This window comes from Salmo salar, chromosome ssa20 (genome assembly GCF_905237065.1).
Source record: "Salmo salar chromosome ssa20, Ssal_v3.1, whole genome shotgun sequence".
NCBI lineage: Eukaryota > Metazoa > Chordata > Actinopteri > Salmoniformes > Salmonidae > Salmo > Salmo salar.
The window spans coordinates 6,658,929-6,678,783 of NC_059461.1; the positions used below are offsets into that span (position 1 = coordinate 6,658,929).

The following is a 19,855-nucleotide window of genomic DNA, read 5'->3' on the forward strand; positions in this document are numbered from 1 at the left end:
CAACCCCTCTGAATAAGAGAGGTGCGGGGGGCTGCCTTAATCAACATCCATGTCTTCGGCGCCCGGGAAACAGTGGGTTAAATACCTTGCTCGGGCAGAACAACAGATTTTTACCTTGTCAGCTCGATGATTCGATCCAGAAACCTTTCAGTTACTGGCCCAACACTCTAACCACTAGGCTACCTGCTGGTTGTAAGGGTTGCTACAGCCATGTTCAGACAGTCACTCGTAACTCGCTCCTTTAGTCATGCAGGGTTAGCATACTGGCAAACTGCAGTGTCTTCAAGCTCTTGTTCCATTGTGAACATTTCAGAAGAAAGCTTGTAGTTTTATTGCAGGATTCCACCAATTCACAACTCTGATTTGACATTGTGGCAGTTGCATTAGTTTGTAACTTGTCCCCCTGGGTCTCTGATCTCTCCATAGAGAAAACAAGTACATTCCCCCGGGCCAGAGGAACAGAGAGGGGATGTCATGGGGAGCGGGTCGTCAGAACTCCCCCAAGTTGGTCCAGAGCAGCAGCGGACCTCCGCGGTCAAGTCCCCATGACTACAGCCCCAGCTCTGGAGCCGACCAGCGGGTTCTCAACGGAGGTAAGGACCCCCTGTACCCTAGAGCACAGAACAATAATGATACCACACAATTACTGAGAATGAGACAGCACTATTGTCAAAGCTAGAGGAAGTATGTGTGTCGGGTAACCCTGGGAGAACCACAATTGCTTTTTTTTGTTAAAAACAATTCAATAATATTTAACCATTTAACTAGGAAAGTCAGTTAAGAACAAATTCTTATTTACAATGACAGCCAAACACGGACGACGCTGGGCCAATTGTGCGCCGCCCTATGGGACTCCCAATCACAGCCGGATGTGATGCAGCCTGGATTTGAACCAGGGACTGCAGTGACGCACACCTCTTGCACTGAGATGCAGTGCCTTAGACCGCTGCACCACTCGGGAGCCATTTCCTTGATTCCTTGTCATCTCGCCTCCTTCTCAAAACCCATTAGATGAGGTCAGAGGGGAGGGACCTCTGACCTTCTCATCCAATGGGTTTTGAGAAGGAGGCGAGGAGAGAGGACATGAAGAATCAAGGAAATGCAATTGAGATTCTCACCCTGAGTGGGTTGTTACAGGCATCCTATAGTTATAGGGTAGTTAGTTATAGGACATTAGTTCTCCTTGCATGGGTCCATCTCAGACTCCTGAATCTACACAATCCCTCGTTTTCAGCGTTCCTTGTTTTCAGTTCACCGGTATGCTTACGAGTCTTCAGAACAGTTTTTCTTGAATATAAATCCTTTCCTTTTTCCCGAAATGCAACATTTGAGTTAAGACTTTCACCTGTAGGACTCAGGTTATTCTGACACAGAATAAAGAATACTGTAATCCTCATTTAATCCTGCAGTGTGATTTTTAATTTCAAACCTTTCTTTGACAATGAATATCTCCATGGAATGTGCTTGTTAGTCCAGGCCTATGTTTAATCTGTGTCTGCGAAACTGGCCCATATGGATTTGGCCTCGCGTTTCAGGGACTAGGGTCATCCTCTCACCCAAAAACGTTCATTACATGCATCTCGTCCTACATTAACAATTTGAATGTGAATTGAGTTTCGTTTCCTGAAATGTCCTCTTGTTCTGCACCTGTTTTAAGTTTCTTTGACCATTTTCAAGTTTATACTGTTTTCATCAGAATCACTGGAGTTCTTTCTTCTTTGCTGTGCTGTTTCTATCTCTCTCTACCGAAACCATTCTCCGCCTTTCCTTGAATCACCCTCCTTTTCCTCATAGACCTCATCCCTCCTATTTAGCACTTCTCCCTATTATTTGTCATTATTTAATATTTTGTCCTCTTTCTTTCTTTGCTTTCTCAATTGTCCCTATTAGGTACCACCTCGTGGCCATCTCCCTGCCCATCTCCCTCCTTGCGTCCTCCTTTTTGCTACCAGTCAGGGCCCTCCTCTCTCCCAACCAGGGTGGCCACACCCACCCGGCCTCCCTCCAGACCTCCCTCGCGGGCTTCCCGGCCCTCGTCTCACCCCTCCGCTCACGGCGCTCCAGCTCTCGTCTCCACTATGCCCAATAGACGCATATCCTCCGAAGGTAGCTACCTCCCTCCCAACAGAGTGGCGAACACACAGAGCCACATGCACCACTGGGCTCACTGAACTACGTTGACACTGGGCTAGCTGTGCTACTGCTCCTCTCGTAGTGTTTCGCTCACTAATCTCCTGATACAAGACGCTGCTTTTGAGTCACGGCTTTGGACTTTGAGATTTTTTGTTGTTGTTGTGTATTTTCGTCTTCACCCTACCACTATCTTTCCTCCTCTCACTCGCTGTTTCTCTCTCGTGCTCTCTTTCTCGCTCTCTCCCTCTCCTCAACTCACACAGATTGCATTGTGGTGTGAATTGTGTATGGTGTTGGTCACTCATGGCAGTCTCTCCAGGGGGCTGTGTCTCACTCACCGGTAACACTCCCATGTGTGGCATTGAAACCGCCAGGAACTAGTGAAAGTCTTGCTGTCAGGCAGACTGGTGAGTGCTTATGTCCACTGGGTGAATTGATGGCCATTGTATTGTTGAATGTAAATATGGTGTATGTGTTCATGATCAGTGTTTCTCCTAGGATTTGTTTTCAGCAGTGGTGACAGTTATTGTTGGGGGGGGGGGTGCGTGTGGGCATGGCCAATGTTGCGGTCTCCAACCGAATATTTGAGGCCCTCTTGTCTGCAGAGACAAAAATGTATATGTTTTAAAGCAAATTTCCTGCAATTCTACACATTCTGTCTGGGGCTCTGAGAGAAGAAATTGTAGTTTAAAGCAAATTTCCTGCAATTCTACACATTTTGCCATGGTTTATGCCGTGCTATCTGAGTGACTCAAATATTATAACAAAATCAATGGGAGCCCGATTCCACAACATTTTGGAAATTTTAGGTTCTCCTTGACTGTCTAGTTTTTATTTTGGTGGTTGTTAGTTCTCAAAGATGATTTTAAAGAAAAATATATAGGTCCATTATTTTTTTTAAAGTTTACACTGAAAACGTTTTACCATCATGAAAATATTATAAAATACATTTAATACTGTGCATTCGGAAAGTATTCAGACCCCTTCCCTTTCCCCCCCCCCCCTTTTTTTTTTTTACGTTACAGCCTTATTCTAAAAAGAATTTAATGTTTTTCCTCATCAATCTACATACACTACCCCATAATGACAAAGCGAAAATAGGTTTTTATAAATTTTAGCAAATGTGTAAAAAAATAAATAACTTATTTACATAAGTATTCAGACCCTTTGCTATGAGACTCGAAATTGAGCTCAGGTGCATCCTGTTTCCATTGATCATCCTTGATGTTTCTACAACTTGATTGGAGTCCACCTGTGCTAAATTCAATTGATTGGACATGATTTGGAAAGGCACACACTTGTCTATATAAGGTCCCACAGTTGACAGTGCAAGTCAGAGCAAAAACCACGCCATGAGGTTGAAGAAATTGTCCGTAGAGCTCCGGGAAAGGATTGTGTGGAGGCACAGATCTGGGGAAGGGTACCGAAAAATGTCTGCAGCGTTGAAGATCCCCAAGAACACTGCGGCCTCCATCATTCTTAAATGGAAGAAGTTTGGAACCATCAAGACTCTTCCTAGAGCTGGTCGCCCGGCCAAACTGAGCAATCGGAGGAGAAGGGCCTTGGTCAGAGAGGTGACCAAGAACCCGATGGTCACTCTGACAGAGCTCCAGAGTTCATCTCGGGAGAGGCGACGGTCAAGAGCCTTGCGTCCTCCGAAACACACCCCCGCCAAGCTGCACTGCGTCTTGACACACTGCTCGCTTAACCCGGAAGCCAGCCGCACCAATGTGTAGGAGGGAAAAACCGCACAGCTGGCTACCAAAGTCAGTGTGCATGAGCCTGGCCCACCACAAATGACTACAGCGCGATGGGAAAAGGACATCCCAGCCAGCCAAACCCTCCCCTAACCCGGATGAAGCTGGACCAATTGTGCGACACCTCATGGGTCTCCCGGTCATGGCCGGCTGCGACACAGCCCGGGATCGGACCTGGGTCTGTAGTGACGCCTTTAGCACTGCAAAGCAGTGCCTTAGACCACTGCGCCACTCGGGAGGCCCACAGCTAATTTGATTGAACCTTTTCCTTTGGCAGGGGCGTCCCTGCTATCCCTGGTCCAACAGACGGAGCACTACTCGTACTAATGGATGATTGCAGTCCCTACCTCCGCTTCTATCTAAATGATGTGATGTCTCACGACCATCTCTCTCCCTCCAGGCCCTCCCAGGATGTCACCGAAGACACAGCGCACCCCACGCACCCATAGAGTTCCCCCTGGGGGTAGAGTCCCTCCAGGAGTAGACTTCATGCCCCACAATGCTCCAGGAGAGGTGCCTGTGCCCCCGCCAACCCGCAGCAGCTCTTCCGGTGGCACCTGGTCTTCTGTGGTCAGCGGAGGTAAGAGACCACTCTGTCTCTCAGGATTGGGATGGGAATGACACCCCCTGACAAAATAGCTTGGATTGTACAGAGATGTTACTCAAATAGCCACTGCATGGTCATAGTAGGGGTGTGTGTGTGTATTGTAGCTGTGAAGGCTATGTAGTGCAAGGGATGTAGTTCTGTGTGACTTTCAGTTAACAGCATTCGTTGCTCTCTCCTAAAGCACACAGGCCTCGCTCCCCTCGGCAGAACAGCATGGGCGGGGCCTCCCCTGGCCCTTCCTCCCTCCCCTTGGCCCAGACTGGGACCACCCCCGTAGAACCTGCTAGCACGCAGTCAGCCTCATCACCCACTGCTGCTAGCCCCGCCCGGGATATGGCCGCCACTCCCTCAGCAGAGGGTAAGTCTGTTTTCCACATCCATGCAGACTGTTTTAAAAAAAAATTATACGTAGAACATTTTGGGAAGAGTTGATACACAATGGTAAAATTGTGACTCCCCTTTGCTGTGATTTAGTAGCTCAGGCTAAACCGTCTGAAACAAAGCAGTTTGCTAGGCCGCACTTGACGATAGAACTGAGGATGACCCTTTTCCTCTATTTCTTCCCTCGATATAGCAAAAGAGTCTCGGGTCCAGGAGAAGAGACAGAACTCCCCTACTGCCAACAAGGAGAACATGAAGCCCCTGGAGAGCCCCCCTAGTATCAGCAGACCCCTCTCTAAAGGTCTGCAGTGTGGACACAGCTCACTTTTTAGGAAGATTATATTTCAAAGTCTCAAATGAAACTGTAGCGGTGAAATGATCGATGTCTCCTCTCTCTCGCTTTCGCTTTATTTCTCTTTCGCTGCAGGACCCCCCTCCATGGCACCAGACCACAGAAAACAAATAGACAACTTAAAGAAATTTAGTGTAGATTTTAGGGTAAGTTAAGTGTCCTCACTATCAGGCATTTATTGAAGTGTCACTTTCCTTCATCAAGAAGTATTGACAGTAAAATACAGAAGTTGTCACAAAGAATCTTAAGGTGTTTCTCAATATGCATACTACTGTCTCCACGCTGTCATTCTCCGAGTGCATTCTCCGCAGACGTTCTCTTGAGAATGTTCTTATGTGGAGAATGCATAAAATATTACATTTGATAGGGTGTCCAATCAAAAATGTATATTTTTACTAATGGGTAAAATAATGTTTAATTGTGTAGATAATCCTCTAAGAAAACCAATGGTCCAAACCTCATGTCTCTTTTATAATCCGTTCAAAAGTTTTTACCCTTGCAGGATGGCCAGAATTTGGGTAACTAAATCAATGGAGGCCAGAGAAAAAGTGGTCAAAAATAAAGAAAATTGCATTGTGCCAGCTTGGCTGGATTCTGTGCAAGAATTAATGCTACTGGCTACATGACAGGCTCACTTTCCTGTTGAACTCGTCTTCTTCTCCGCAGGACATAAAACAATATACCGGTAAGATGGATATCAACTTTGAGAGATGACATAGAATATTTAACGTAGAATATTTTCATATTTTAGTATATGCTTTTCATATTATTTCAAAAATCCATTTAGAAAAAAATATTTCTCACAAAAACAAGCAGATCTCTGAGCATACAACAAGCTTTTTATTTTCAAAGCCTTTTCTATTGAATTCAGCTCGTGTTATGTTTGTAACCTGTTGAAACAACTTTTAAAGACGACGACCACAACATGTCAAATTCTCAAGTTGTTCGCCCGAAACTTGCACAGCTATGACAACAGAGCACGGTGCTTATAATCAGATATATTAGGTTACGAAATACGATTTTTCTGATATACACTACCGTTCGAAAGTTTGGGATCACTTAAAAATGTCCTTGAAAGAAAAGCACATGTTTTGTTCATTAAAATAACATCAAATTGATCAGAAATACAGTGTAGACATTGTTAATGTTGTAAATGACTATTGTAGCTGGAAACGGCAGATTTTTCTACATAGGCGTAGAGAGGCACATTATTAGCAACCATCACTCCTGTGTTCCAATGGCACATTGTGTTAGCTAATCCAAGTTTATCATTTTTAAAAGGCTAATTGATCATTAGAAAAACCCTTTTGCAATTATGTTAGCACCGCTGAAAACTGTTGTGCTCATTAAAGAAGCAATAAAACTGGCCTTCTTTAGACTAGTTGTGTATCTGGAACATCAGAATTTGTGGGTTCGATTACAGGCTCAAAATTGCCAGAAACAGAACTTTCTTCTGAAACTCGTCAGTCTATTCTTGTTCTGAGAAATGAAGGCTATTCCATGCGAGAAATTGCCAAGAAACTGAAGATCTCGTACAATGCTGTGTACTACTACCTTCACAGAACAGCGCAAACTGGCTCTTAATGAAAGACCCCACTGAACGATTCAGAACATGAATAATCATATTTGTCTTGGTAAAATGTATTTTAGAACATAAGGAAGTGAAATTTAGAGTGGATGAACAACCTACATTTGAGAGGCACTCGCACTCCTCCCTGCTGTATTACCTCACGCTGGCTGCACCTCACTATTTACTGAACCTTTTTCCAGCTAGGACAATGGCAACAGAAACATAACACAGCAGGGAGGAGTGCGAGTGCCTCTGAAATGTAGGTGCTCCATATATAATATATACAAAGAAAATGTTTTACTTCATAATTATCAGCTAGCTGTTTGTGAATCGTAATAATATATCTAGCCAGCTAGTTGAAAAAAAAACCCAACATAAAACTGTTATGCTGTCAATTCTTCGTGGATAACCAACTACCAATTCTTCATTGCTAGACGTATTGACTTACTATCGGCTTGCGATCAAAACGCTCTTTCTCGCTTTCTTTCTCTCGCTCAGTTGCAGTCCAGCTCTAACCCAGATCCACAGTTTGAGCAGATGATGACCAAGCCTCCACCAGATGCCGTGGGAGAGAAGCCCAAGGAGCTTCCTCTGGACAAGGGTTTGGAGGGGTCTGAGGAGGGCGCCGTGGCCCCCACCGGGAGCAGCAAGGCAGGCAGCCCTGGAGCACCATCCTCCTCCTCTACCCTCTGTACTGCCCCGGAGCAGAAGAGGGGGCCTGACGTGACCTCACAGGGTGTCCAGACATCTGCACCCACCTTCAGCGGAGGGGCCAAGCCTGAGGACAAAGAAGAAAAGGAGCCAGTCAAAGAGTGAGTGTCATGGCCACACATTTGCTCCCATTATTTCAATTTGAGTTGCTGTTTTAGAATGGGCCTCTTTGAGGGTAAGCACAAATAACGGAATGTGGCTCAAAACGACAACTGACCAGCGAAAAATGTATCATCCTGGAACTCAAGGGATTGCTCACGTTGAGGGAATAAATTATTTTGTCTCGAGTTAACTATGTGTTCTTTTTTTCCCGGTCCGCAGTCAAATCATAAAGTCGACTCTCAATCCTAATGCCCATGAGTTCAAACCTAGGGTGTTCAATACTCAGGTTAGTTGTCTGACTGCCCCAGTAACATCATACCTAGTCTCATCCTGCTTTTTGACATTGCCACTTGAGACAGACATTCCTTTTTACGCTGTAGTGACTTTTATAGAGTTTCCCTGTCGTGTGTGTGTGTGTGTGTGTGTGTGTGTGCGTGCGTGTGGCCTGCAGCCCAAGCCGGCCACCACTCCAACCCCCCCGCGGCCCCAGGGCCAGCCCAGCCCCTCCATCGTGGTGCAGCAGCCCCAACAAGTCTACAGCCAGACTGTCTGCTTCCCCCAGATGTACCCTCTGACCCCAGTCAGCCCTGGGGTTCAGGTGAGACATATGCACACACTCTCCATCCCACCTGCATGCCTCTGCAGCTCAGAAGAAGAGTACTTGTGGAAGCTCAGACATACCCTTGAATGATAATTGGTTAATGATTGGCATGCAGAGTTCCTAAGCATCAAGGAAGATGTATGAGTGTTCTAAAATATTTAGTTGGCCTCCTTTCCCATCATCTCACTATTGTCCTCTCCTCTCTGTTGCATCAACCCTGCATCTCTCTCCTTGGAAGGAATGTATCATGCAACAGGAAGAAATGAGGGAGAGGGGGTGTATTTGTGTGGTCCAGCTGAATTTGGATATGCAGTTGTGGCATGCACATGTTAGAGGCCCTCTCCTCTCACTTTGGCCTGTCTGGTCACCGTTTCACCATTCCCCACTTGACCAGTCTTCACCATTCTACAGCCATAAACTCACCGTGAAGTCATGTACAGTAGCCTACTGCTTGTTTATATTGGTTTGTGACATTTCCAGAGACTTTGGGTTGGTTCGAGTCGAGCTTGAATTGTTTTCTCTGAATTGAATCTCTAATTGTTTTTTTTTTTAACTTTTGTGTAGCCTTGAAGATAAGTGTTTTGTTATAGGGTAGTTGGAAGTAATGTAGAGCTCTGAGTGAATGCAGTTTGTGAGACAAGTTCATCTGTTGTGAAATATATAATGGTGTGATGGTGATTTCTCTGGACTCGCTGTCTCTAAGTGATTTATTGTTCTAAAATATATTTCGGTTTTGAAGTTGCTATAAGAAATTGTTGGTAATCCAACATCGGTCATTTGAGTTCAGAGAATCATTTCTGGTTAAAGAAAAAAACGAGCAACTAAAGAATGGTTCTTTTTTTTCTTTCCTCTCTTTCCTCTCTCTCCATTAGAAAAGCATTATCTGGAAGGTTCGTGCATTTCTTAAGCTATCTACTTGTTTCTTACCTTTTTGCCAAAATCCGTATGAGATGTTTTGCTTGCTTGAAAATGTCTCATCAGATGTTGGTTTGCCAATTTGTTATTGCAATTGGCTACAGTTGTTATCAAGAACTTAACCTCATCCTTGTTTTAACAGCTTTCTTAAGTGGCATTCTTACTCTTTCTCCCAGGCCTAGAATAATATGACTAGTATTATGTCATTCTTGCTCACAGTTTACAAACACTGAAGCAGTGCAGAGAAATTCTCACGTCTCTATTTGATAAGCCTGCATTAATGTTTGCAGATAGAATAAGAAGTGCATGGTCAATGTTCATTCAGGTTAGTAAATGGGCTATGTTGGACCCCATTGGTGGACAGCTGCACTGTATCCATGTGGTCTAAGGTAAGTGCCCAGCCAACCTTTCTTCTCACTCCAAGTCCACACGGCATGCTGTGAACAAGGAGTGTGGGTGGATAAGAAGAGAGTCAAAGTTAAAAGGTTGGGGGGGGCGGAGAATCAATGGAAGGTTTCAGTTGGTTAAACGTTGTCTTCTTCTGATCTCATCTCTCAGTCTCCAGCCATGTACCATGTCCAGATGCCTCATATGACGGTGAGCCAGTCCAAGCCCTACAGACCAGGTAAAGGTGAGAATGCTCACTGGCAATGCTGTCTGTCCCATGCAGTCCCCTATCTTCACTAATAGCACAGTTCAGCATCTTGGTATGTCAGACACACGTATGGAGTCAAAGCATTCTAGCAAACACATAGTCAAAAGAGAATAAGACCACGTGTGCAGGTATATTTTTAGTTGTAACACCTGGCCTGCATGGGGTCGTAGCCGTGCTAGATATTGCTGTCTAGTCTGCTGGGGAGCTGCTCTGATTAACAGTGCTTTTGGAAACCATGTCATAGGGTAAATTCAGTACTGTAGACTAATATTGAATTTAAGAAGGCTGTGCCCCTCTGCACATACAGTTGAAGTCGGAAGTTTACATACACCTTAGCCAAATGCATTTAAACTCAGTTTTTCACAATTGCTGACATTTAATTCTCGTAAAAATTCCCTGTCTTAGGTCAGTTAGGTCACCACTTTATTTTAAGAATGTGAAATGTCAGAATAATAGTAGAGAGAATGATTTATTTCAGCTTTTATTTCTTTCATCACATTCCCAGTGGGTCAGAAGTTTACTTGCACTCAATTAGTATTTGGTAGCATTGCCTTTAAATTGTTTAACTTGGGTCAAACGTTTCGGATAGCCTTCCACAAAGTTCCCACGGTAAGTTGGGTGGATTTTGGCCCATTCCTCTTGACAGAACTGGTGTAACTGAGTCAGGTTTGTAGGCCTCCTTGCTCGCACACGCTTTTTCAGTTCTGCCCACAAATTCTCTATGGGATTGAAGTCAGGGCTTTGTGATGGCCACTCCAATACCTTGACTTTGTTGTCCTTAAGCCATTTTGCCTCAACCTTGGAAGTATGCTTGGGGTCATTGTCCATTTGGAAGACCCATTTGCGAGCAAGCTTTAACTTCCTGACTGATGTCTTGAGATGTTGCTTCAATATATCCACATTATCTTCCTTTCTCAGGAAGCCATCTATTTTGTGAAGTGCACCAGTCCCTCCTGCAGCAAAGCACCCCCACAACATGATGCTTCCACCCCTGTGCTTCACGGTTGGGATGGTGTTTTTCGGCTTGCAAGCTTCACTCTTTTTCCTCCAAACATAATGATGGCCAAACAGTTCTATTTTTGTTTCATCAGACCAGAGGACATTTCTCCAAAAAGTACAATCTTTGTCCCCATGTGCAGTTGTAAACCATAGTCTGGATTATTTATGGCGGTTTTGGAGCAGTGGCTTCTTCCTTGCTGAGCGCCCTTTCAGGTTATTACATTATCCAGAGCGACTTACAGTAGTGAATGCATACATTTCATTTCATGCATTCTTTTTTTGTACTGGCCCCCCGTGGGAATCGAACCCACAACCCTGGCGTTGCACACACCATGCTGGCGTTGCAAACACCATGCTCTACCAACTGAGCCACAGGGAAGACATTTTATGTCGATATAGGACTAGTTTTACTGTGGATATAGATAATTTTGTACCTGTTTCCTCCAGCATCTTCACATCGTCCTTTGCTGTTGTTCTGGGATTGATTTGCACTTTTCGCACCAAAGTACGTTCATCTCTAGGAGACAGAATGCGTCTCCTTCCTGAGCGGTATGACGGCTGCTTATACTTGTGTTTATACTTGCGTACTATTGTTTGTACAGATGAACGTGGTACCTTCAGGCGTTTAGAAGTTGCTCCCAAGGATGAACCAGACTGGTGGAAGTCTACAAAAAAAAAAATCTGAGATCTTGGCTGATTTCTTTGGATTTTCCCATGATGTCAAGCAAAGAGGTACTGAGTTTGAAGGTAGGCCTTGAAATGCATCCACAGGTACACCTCCAATTGACTCAAATAATGTCAATTAGCCTATCAGAAGCTTCTAAAGCCATGACATGTTCTGGAATTTTCCAAGCTGTTTAAAGGCAAAGTCAACTTAGTGTATGTAAACTTCTGACCCACTGGAACTGTGATACAGTGAAATAATCTGTCTGTAAACAATAGTTGGAAAAATAACTTGTCATGCACAAAGTAGATGTCCTAACCGACTTGCCAAAACTATAGTTTGGTAACAAGACATTTGTGGAATGGTTGAAAAACTAGTTTTAATGACGCCAACCTAGGTGTATGTAAACTTCCGACTTCAACTATCTCTTTCCTGTAATCCTGGACGTTGTGTTCCACTGGCTGCTGCAGTAGCCAACATGCCCCAGCAGAGGTCAGACCAGCACCACCCCCAGGGCACACCCACCATGATGCACCCGGCCCAAGCCGGGGGGCCGCCCATTGTGGCCCAAAGCCCCACCTATTCAGCCCAGTACTTCACCTGCAGCCCGCAGCAGTTTACCAGCCAGCAACTGATGCAGCAGATGCCCCACTACCAGTCACAGGTAACAATCTGCCAAAATAACAACTCGACTCACGTCTTTCCACGGTCCATAGAAGTATCACAAAAGATTGGCATGTATGCCTTTCAATCATTAGCAGTGTCTTGTGAATAGGACACACCCACACACATGCACAAGCAATGTGTTCCCCCCCCCCCCCCCCAGGCCCAGCATGTGTTCAGCCCGGTGATGCAGAGTCAGGCCAGGATGATGGCCCCTCCCAACCACGGCCAGCCCGGCCAGCTGGTCTCCTCCTCCACCACCCAGTATGGCGAGCAGACTCACACCATGTATGGTAAGCAACGTCCCCCCCTCCCCTCTGTGTGTCACTCTATTGTCACATTGTTTAGTCTTCTGTCTGTGTGTACCTAATCTTGGCACCCAGAACAAAATCAGCTACTTCATTTAGGGTTCTGGGACCGGAAGTAGAGAGATTTGTAATAGCGTTGCATACTCACTCCAGTTAAAAAAAAAAAGTATGTTTAGATAACTTTGTTGTGGTAAAGCAAACACTCTACATTCAATCTGGTCCGTGCCAATAACCCAGTCTTTGTTTTGGGGTTCCAGTGTCACAAGGCCCCATGCCGCAGCAGTACCAGCACCCCCAACCCTCGGCCACGCCCACAGGCCAGGCCCAGCAGGGCGGGCAGCATGGGGGAAACCATCCGGCTCCCAGCCCCGTCCAACAGCACCAGGCTGCAGCCGCCCAGGCCCTGCACATGGGCAACCAGCCCCAGCAGCAAATGTACCAGGCCCTTGCCCCCACCCCGCCCTCCATGACCCCAGGGACCAACCCCCAGTCCCCCCAGGGCAGCTTCCCCTCTGCCCAGCAGGCCGTGTACCTCCACCCCCAGCAGATGCAGCACGGCTACAACCCCTCCCACATGGCGCACATGCAGCAGGTGAGCTCCACCTTCAGAAGCCCTTCACTTCACTCTGTGTACATACTATATGAACAGGTTAGTGGTCCCAGGAACAAAAACACAAAACCCTTTTATGGAGTCAGTAACAGTTGTATGTATCTCTTTCTACTAATGTGTTCTGTCTCTCTCTCTTTCTCTCCCCCCCTTAGGCCCATATGCAGTCTGGGATGGTTCCCTCCCACCCTCAAATGATGCTGATGGCCACCCAGCAGCCAGGCGGCCCCCAGCCCCAACTCCCCCAGAACGCCCTCAACCCCATACCGGTGTCCTCCACTACACACTTCTCTTACTTGGCACACCCCCAAGGTACATCTCTACGTCACCCCGTCCCTATATGCCTCAGGGGTAGGACTCTTCCAATCACCTGACGGATGTCTCTGTACAGCTTGTTCAACTAAACACACTTCCAAGTATTAAATTGGGGCAAATATGTTTGTTCAGCGCGTCAATGTTTGATCCAATTTTCCCCAGCCTTATCGTTAATGATACATTTAGCTGAAAACTGAAATTCTTGTAATAAGTGCTATAAGGAGCCTTTTGGTCCATAACAGCTTCTATCCCCAAGCCATAAGACTGCTGAACAACTAATGAAATGGCCACCCGGACTATTTACATTGACCCCCCCCCCCTTTGTTTTTACACTGCTGCTACTCGCTGTTTATTATCTATGCATAGTCACTTTACAAATTACCTCGACTAAACTGTACCCCCGCACATTAACTCAGTACCAGTACCCCCTTTATATAGTCTCGTTATTGTTATGTACATTTGTGTTACTTTTTGATTGATTAGAATTTTTTAGTTTATTTAGTAAATATTTTCCTAACTCTTTCTTGAACTGCACTGTTGGTTAAGGGCTTATAAGTAAGCATTTCACAGTGAGGTCTACACCTGTTGTATTCTAACCACGACTGGCCAATTTCACTGATTTCCTCCGTTTTGTGTCCCTCCAGTGCAACAGCACCATCAGTAGCAGCTGTGGCGGGTGCTACTGAGAACATGTACCCCTTATCCAGCCCTCGCTCTCTTCAAGGGTCTTGACACAGAGAAGCCACACAGATCTCGTCATGCTACTACACATATGCTTTCCTCTCCCAGTCATAAAGAATGTTTGACAGGTTGTTGCATTGGAGAGGTTTTATTGATTTAAGAACAGAAAGGATCCCTCGCTCTTCCCCACACACACACCTTTAAGAAACCTGCAGAGGGTCCCTAATGAAACTTGATTCAGCTTGCCAATTGAGAGAAAGATAAAATGAAAGTTCCAGTCATTTTTTTTATCTGCACCTTTATGAAAATTCTTCCAACTTAGACAGTATTAATGTTACTGTTTAACAGCTGCTGCTGCATTCAAGACTTCAGAACAGGTTTTAACCAAACTAAAACCAAGTTTGGCCTAAAGGACAAACATATATTAATTATGATGGCTAAAGTGATCCCACTTCTGACCTGACCATTATGTAACTTTTACTTTGTAGATAATATAAATAATTTAAAACATTTGGGGAAAAAATAATAAAAAAAAACATTTTAAAAACCGGATAGCTGTATTGGCAGTCTTGTGTTTTTTTGCTTTCTATGTATAATCGTGTTAATTGGCCAAGCAAATGGCCAAGCAAGGTTCACACGTAAGAATGGGCATCAGCAAGAATCTGTCACTTTCTGGTCCCTATCCCGTTGATTTTAGAGGGTGGTATAATGATTTGACCATCCAGTTATGTTTACAAAATCTTTTTTTTTTTTTAAGATCATCTGCAAGATTAGAACCTGTGACCTGAGCCCTAGCATACTGCACCAGCATAGATAAGGCTGCTCAGTCAGTAAGTCGTTTAGAAACGTGAATAGTTAAGTATGTTGGAAAACAAAAGCCGCATTGGGTGTCAAACCCTGCGATTAACGCCCTCCAACCTACCATCCTTAAAGGCCTTTATTTGACGCGCACCTGTAAACTCCAGCCCCTGACCTGTCACTAAGCTCTGCCCACTGCTTTCATTCAACAAATCAATTTATCCCTGACTAATTCTGGATGTGGTCAGGATGATCCAATCAATGAGTCTATACTGGTCTTAAAATGTCAACAGAACGTGGATGGGATCTGGATGCAGGTTACCACCAGGTATAAACAAGGCTCATGTTTCACACATGTCCCTTGGGTTGTTCTTGGTTCGCCCACTTTCACATCCCAGTTCTATTTGAACCCCAGCCCCCTCTGTTCACAGATCTGAAAGGACTAGACTGGTGAAAGCATTATAGGGCTATGTGCAGGAGCCATACAATGCTGTTTTATACCTATGTCTAATAATTTCAGAGCACACATTTTAAGACTTGTCAAAGTAATATTTGCAGAAAAACATGGAAGTGTGGAGCTTTTTCATAGTCACAAAAAAATGCTGTGTTGTAGGTACATTTTTTGGTTAGCTTTATATTACAAAAAGTCAAATATACAGTTGAGATATAATTTAGAATGCTTAACTGAGGGTAATGTAACAATTGATCAAAGATTGACAGAAGCTTTGGTGTGGTTTAATTAGCTTGGGGAGAATGGTATGTTTAGTGCTAATACATAACAGATACATCAACAGTATTGAGAAGACATTAAATCAGTTGAACTTGAACAATGTCACAAGGCTTGACTGACCGGGCAAAATAAATGCATGTAAGCAAATGTTCTAATACATAGGCCTGAGGTACATTGGGGCCATTTGGAGTATAAAACTAACCTGATATGTGCAGACAGACAGGTGTTGAAGAGTGAGCAACACCAGTCTACAGTAGTGGAATGCACTAAGCTTGCCAGAACTCTTGGTGTGATTTGTGTTTTGCCAATATGATTGAGTGCAAAGACAATGTATAGGTTAAGCTATAATATAAAGCGTTCAATGTGCCATAGGCTAAATTATTGGAAATATCTCAGTTATTGCACTAAGTTCAAACACATCACGCCCTGAGATTCAAAGGGGTAAAGCAACAGCAGTTTTCAGGCAAGGCAGTCTTTCTGGCTACAGGTCAAAGGGACTGATAAGTCAATGATACCGTTGCTTTCCTTTTGCAGAACACGTTGGTTTGGGATTAGTTTCAATTTAAGCACAGGAAACAAACCATACTTGTCTGCAATTGTCTAACCTTTTTTCCCCACCTAAACATTTGACAATGTCAGTTTCGATATTGAAAGGTATCTGATTAAAAACCATTGATAGATTTTCAGTTGGGTCATGCAATGAAAAGACATCTCCTTTCATGGCAAGTTGATGTCCTGATCATTTAAAAAGGAAATCAACCTGCCTTTGCATTTCTTAAAAACAGAAAGCCCTTCTATGTTAAGAAATAAACATGACCATAAATACTGTAGGACATCTAGAGGGTAAGCTGCACAACTCCTGATTAAGGTTTCACTGTTAGTGTTAGGCAAGGGAAAGAAGATGTACATACAGAAAAGTGACGGGTACTGGTATGTTAAAGAAGAACGTTTAATTAATAAACAATTTTTTTTTTACACCAGACGGTTGCTTACATAAAATGTGTTAAGGGGCCATGCACACAAGGGTTCTTAGTAAAAGCAAGGGAGTGCAGTCTTTTCCTCACATTTTCTTTGGTGAAATGTGTCTCTTTCAAGAGCTCACTGATTAAGAAGCCAAACATTCAAATGTAGCATTTGGAAACATTTAACTAGCAAAAAACAAATGCCTTCAGGAAGGTCCAGCTTTGTCCTTGAGTCGTAGCAATGGAGAGAACAATGTTAAGATGAAAGAAGTTAATGCTATGAAGGTAAGGACTCTTCTGTTTAATGCTAACAGGAAATTAACATGCTAATATTTGCCCCATACACATTCAAGTTGTACAATACAGGTACAATGCTTGTGATACAACAGAGTTTTACACAATGGTTGTGTAAACATTTTTGGGCAGACAAACTGTTGTATCACGAACATTGTGTGAAATGTGTTATACAAGAGTTGTGCACAGGGCTTGAGAGTCGAGGCTGTGGAGGGGAACAGGGACTCTGGAATAGGGTGTGTCCCCTCCCGACCTCTTTCTTTATGGGGTTAACTCCCTTGTTCAGTCCCGTCTCGGGAGGTTTAACGTCAATACATACCCCAACAGTGAGACTGGACCAAACCTACGTGGAAGTCTCCACACAGTTTGTTGGGTTCCTTTTTCAACACCTTCGATTTTCCAACAAAAATAGTCAGCGAATTAAAATACACAGTTTTAAAAGTACACTGTGTACAGAATGTGTGCATTTCAAATACACAGGGTATCATTAGAATACACTATAAAATGGAGTGTGTGTGGAGGGGAGGGAGTGTTGCCTAACGCTTCAGGGCCCTTAAACAGACCCCTATTAAAGGGGGAGGGAGAGGCAGTGAGGGTGCCCCCCTCCCCTGCCTGAGGGAAGACCTTCCACATCAGCGCCACTCACTCCCATGTAGCAACATCCCTTTAAACGACATCCGCTTCATAAAATGAGAATAATCATATCAAATAACAATATTAAACACTTTCCTAAAAATACATTCATAATGAACTCTGTCACCCCCACCACGAAACAGACCTCAACTTGGGCATACACGTTCACTCATGAGTCCATCTGGCACTTGCTTGGAGTTTTGCGGTGACCTCTGGGCCGGCTGTGACAGGGAGAAAGGGAGTCGGCCGGTCAGAGGAACATGTACTGGTTGTCGATGGCCCGCTTGCGGCCCCTGTCTGGCTCCAGTTCGTAGTCGGAGTCTCGCTGAGTAAAGGGTGGGTGGGGGTTGGGGTGACGCAGTAGGGGTCTGCGGCCCACCGACTCACTCCGACGCAGGGGACCCGAGGTGGGGAGGTCTGGGAGGGGTGCGGTGTATAGATGAGGGTGTCCGGGCTGGGGCAGGGGGCCTGGAGAGGGGCCTGCTGAGGGGAGCAGGCTGGGGCAGGTGGCTGGGCTGCAGTGGGCCAAGCTGGGCTCGGAGCTCCAGCAGTTCAGGGAGAAGGGAACCAGAACAGCCGCTGAAATCTGACCTGAGAGAGAGGACACAATGACATAACATTATTTATGCTGACAAAGGGTTTCACTTGTAACAGCCTGTGCGGATTCCCATATACTTTATATCCAAGTAGCTGTTTATGGCACATCTATAATAAAATAGTATTTTCTTTGTGTGTTCTTTTTTAAAAATACATTTATGTAAAGTTAAGTGTTAGCAGTAGCCCTAAGTTCAAAAGTATTGGTGGGTGCATGTGTTTGAGTTCAGTGTTAGTCAGGGGTCAGTGACGAGGGCTCACCTTGGGAGTTGGCCACCACGAAGCTTGAGAGGGTGACGTCACAGGCAGCGCCACACTCCAGGGGTATGGGGTAGAGGCGAAAGTGACTGAGCATGTCCATGACGGATGGGAAGCGCAGGTGCTGCACCCTACACTGACCCCACTCTGTTAGAGACAGACGCAGGTGCTGCAGAAATAGAGAGGGGGAGGGAGATACATCGACATGAACAACAATGTCAATGATGCTTTTTTATTCAGACATCTTCATGATATCAAAAATTAAGAAGGTATTCTTCTAGAACCTATGGTAGATCCAAGGTGTGTGCGCCCCACCTTGGCCTTGCTCTGGTAGTTGAAGGTGAGGACGTAGTCTCCGCGGCGAGTCTCACTCTGCCTCACTAGGAACACTCCGTGGCCCTCCAGGCCCAAGTTCTGGACCAGGTGGGCCGCCTTGACCCGCGAGATGGGCCCGTGGAACCAGGGGTATGAACACAGGAAGTGGTCAGTCTTATGGTACACCTGCTCCGAGGGGGCAAAGGTCGCAGATCCTAGTGGGGGGACAACAAGTGAAGTCTAAGAATAGAATGTAACGTGGTCATTTAGCAGACACTTTGATCCAGAAATAGCTCATCTTTTGGGGGGTACACACACTGGATAGTTGCAGTGAAATGTGTTGTTTAACAGGGTCAGCCATAGTAGTATGGTGCCCCTAGAGCAAATTTGGGTTAATTGCCTTGCTCAAGGGAAAATCCACAGAATACCGATTACCTTGTTGACTCGGGTATTCAAACCACCAACATTTCTGTTACTGGTCCAATGCTCTAACCCCTAGGCTACCTGTCGCCCTGCCGGAATGTTCATAAGATATACATGCAGCCCATGCAGGAATCATACCCACAACTCCTCAAACTGTTATAAGCGACTGGGCTAACCACTACAGCATAATTTCAAACATAAAGATACAATATCATCCGGAGATATTAATTGTTACACACTTCCAGGTTGGGGTCTGACCCTTCCTGTCCCTGACACCCACCCTGACTCCCTGACTCGGAGTTCCCTCTCCGGTTGGCCATCGCAGCATTGTCCACAGGGTAGGTTAGGAGCTCCAAATCCACACTGCCAGACCTGTGTAATAAACAATGACTTCAGTTAGCAGCAGACTGGGCTAAAACGTTAGTCCATCCTTCTTGACATGACGCTGCCATCAACTGCACAAGGCTGAAATGTACTATTTAAATAAATCATTAGATATTTCAATTGTGTTAATGATGGCGGACTGATTGATACATTTTTTCAAGATGAGTGAGGAGAAGAGAATCGTCTAGCCCAGGGGTGGGCAATTCCAGTCCTCAAGGGCCTGATTGGTGTCACAGGTTTTCCCCAGCCCCAGCTAACACACCTGACTCCAATAATCACCTAATCATGATCTTCAGTATAGAATGCAATTTGATTAATCACCTGCGTATGCTAGGGATTTAGCCCATTGGGTATCTCACGACAATCCTATATGCCATGTCTTGAAATATGCAGACAGATGGATTAAAAGTTTACATTGTATGCTGAACAAAAATATAAACGCA

At 44.9% G+C, this 19,855-nt stretch overlaps 2 protein-coding genes across 19 annotated transcripts in view; one reads left to right on the forward strand and one right to left on the reverse strand.

The window, feature by feature from the left end:
• The window catches only part of LOC106580186 (ataxin-2), a 30,250-nt gene extending 15,677 nt beyond the window's left edge, over positions 1-14,573 (forward strand). For 8 of the 15 annotated variants that reach the window (XM_045704288.1, XM_045704287.1, XM_045704289.1 and 5 more), the window contains 16 exons: positions 427-593; positions 1,891-2,106; positions 4,291-4,470; positions 4,679-4,855; positions 5,072-5,179; positions 5,306-5,376; positions 7,299-7,612; positions 7,833-7,899; positions 8,065-8,211; positions 9,087-9,104; positions 9,688-9,760; positions 11,918-12,111; positions 12,274-12,403; positions 12,676-13,067; positions 13,181-13,337; positions 13,985-14,573. In XM_045704288.1, coding sequence (XP_045560244.1) covers positions 427-593; positions 1,891-2,106; positions 4,291-4,470; positions 4,679-4,855; positions 5,072-5,179; positions 5,306-5,376; positions 7,299-7,612; positions 7,833-7,899; positions 8,065-8,211; positions 9,087-9,104; positions 9,688-9,760; positions 11,918-12,111; positions 12,274-12,403; positions 12,676-13,067; positions 13,181-13,337; positions 13,985-14,004 — 2,431 coding nt within the window. In that variant the 3' untranslated portion in view covers positions 14,005-14,573. The remainder of the gene's footprint in view (positions 1-426; positions 594-1,890; positions 2,107-4,290; positions 4,471-4,678; positions 4,856-5,071; positions 5,180-5,305; positions 5,377-7,298; positions 7,613-7,832; positions 7,900-8,064; positions 8,212-9,086; positions 9,105-9,687; positions 9,761-11,917; positions 12,112-12,273; positions 12,404-12,675; positions 13,068-13,180; positions 13,338-13,984) is intronic. The other 7 variants (XM_045704283.1, XM_045704290.1, XM_014160968.2 and 4 more) reach the window with 6 other exon arrangements.
• Positions 14,574-15,426: 853 nt separating this feature from the next.
• Positions 15,427-19,855, reverse strand: part of LOC106580188 (SH2B adapter protein 3) — a 58,036-nt gene continuing 53,607 nt past the window's right edge. For all 4 annotated transcript variants that reach the window (XM_014160983.2, XM_014160985.2, XM_014160986.2 and 1 more), the window contains 4 exons: positions 19,309-19,400; positions 18,606-18,820; positions 18,294-18,459; positions 15,427-18,029 (listed from right to left, as the gene is read on the reverse strand). In XM_014160983.2, coding sequence (XP_014016458.1) covers positions 17,689-18,029; positions 18,294-18,459; positions 18,606-18,820; positions 19,309-19,400 — 814 coding nt within the window. In that variant the 3' untranslated portion in view covers positions 15,427-17,688. The remainder of the gene's footprint in view (positions 18,030-18,293; positions 18,460-18,605; positions 18,821-19,308; positions 19,401-19,855) is intronic.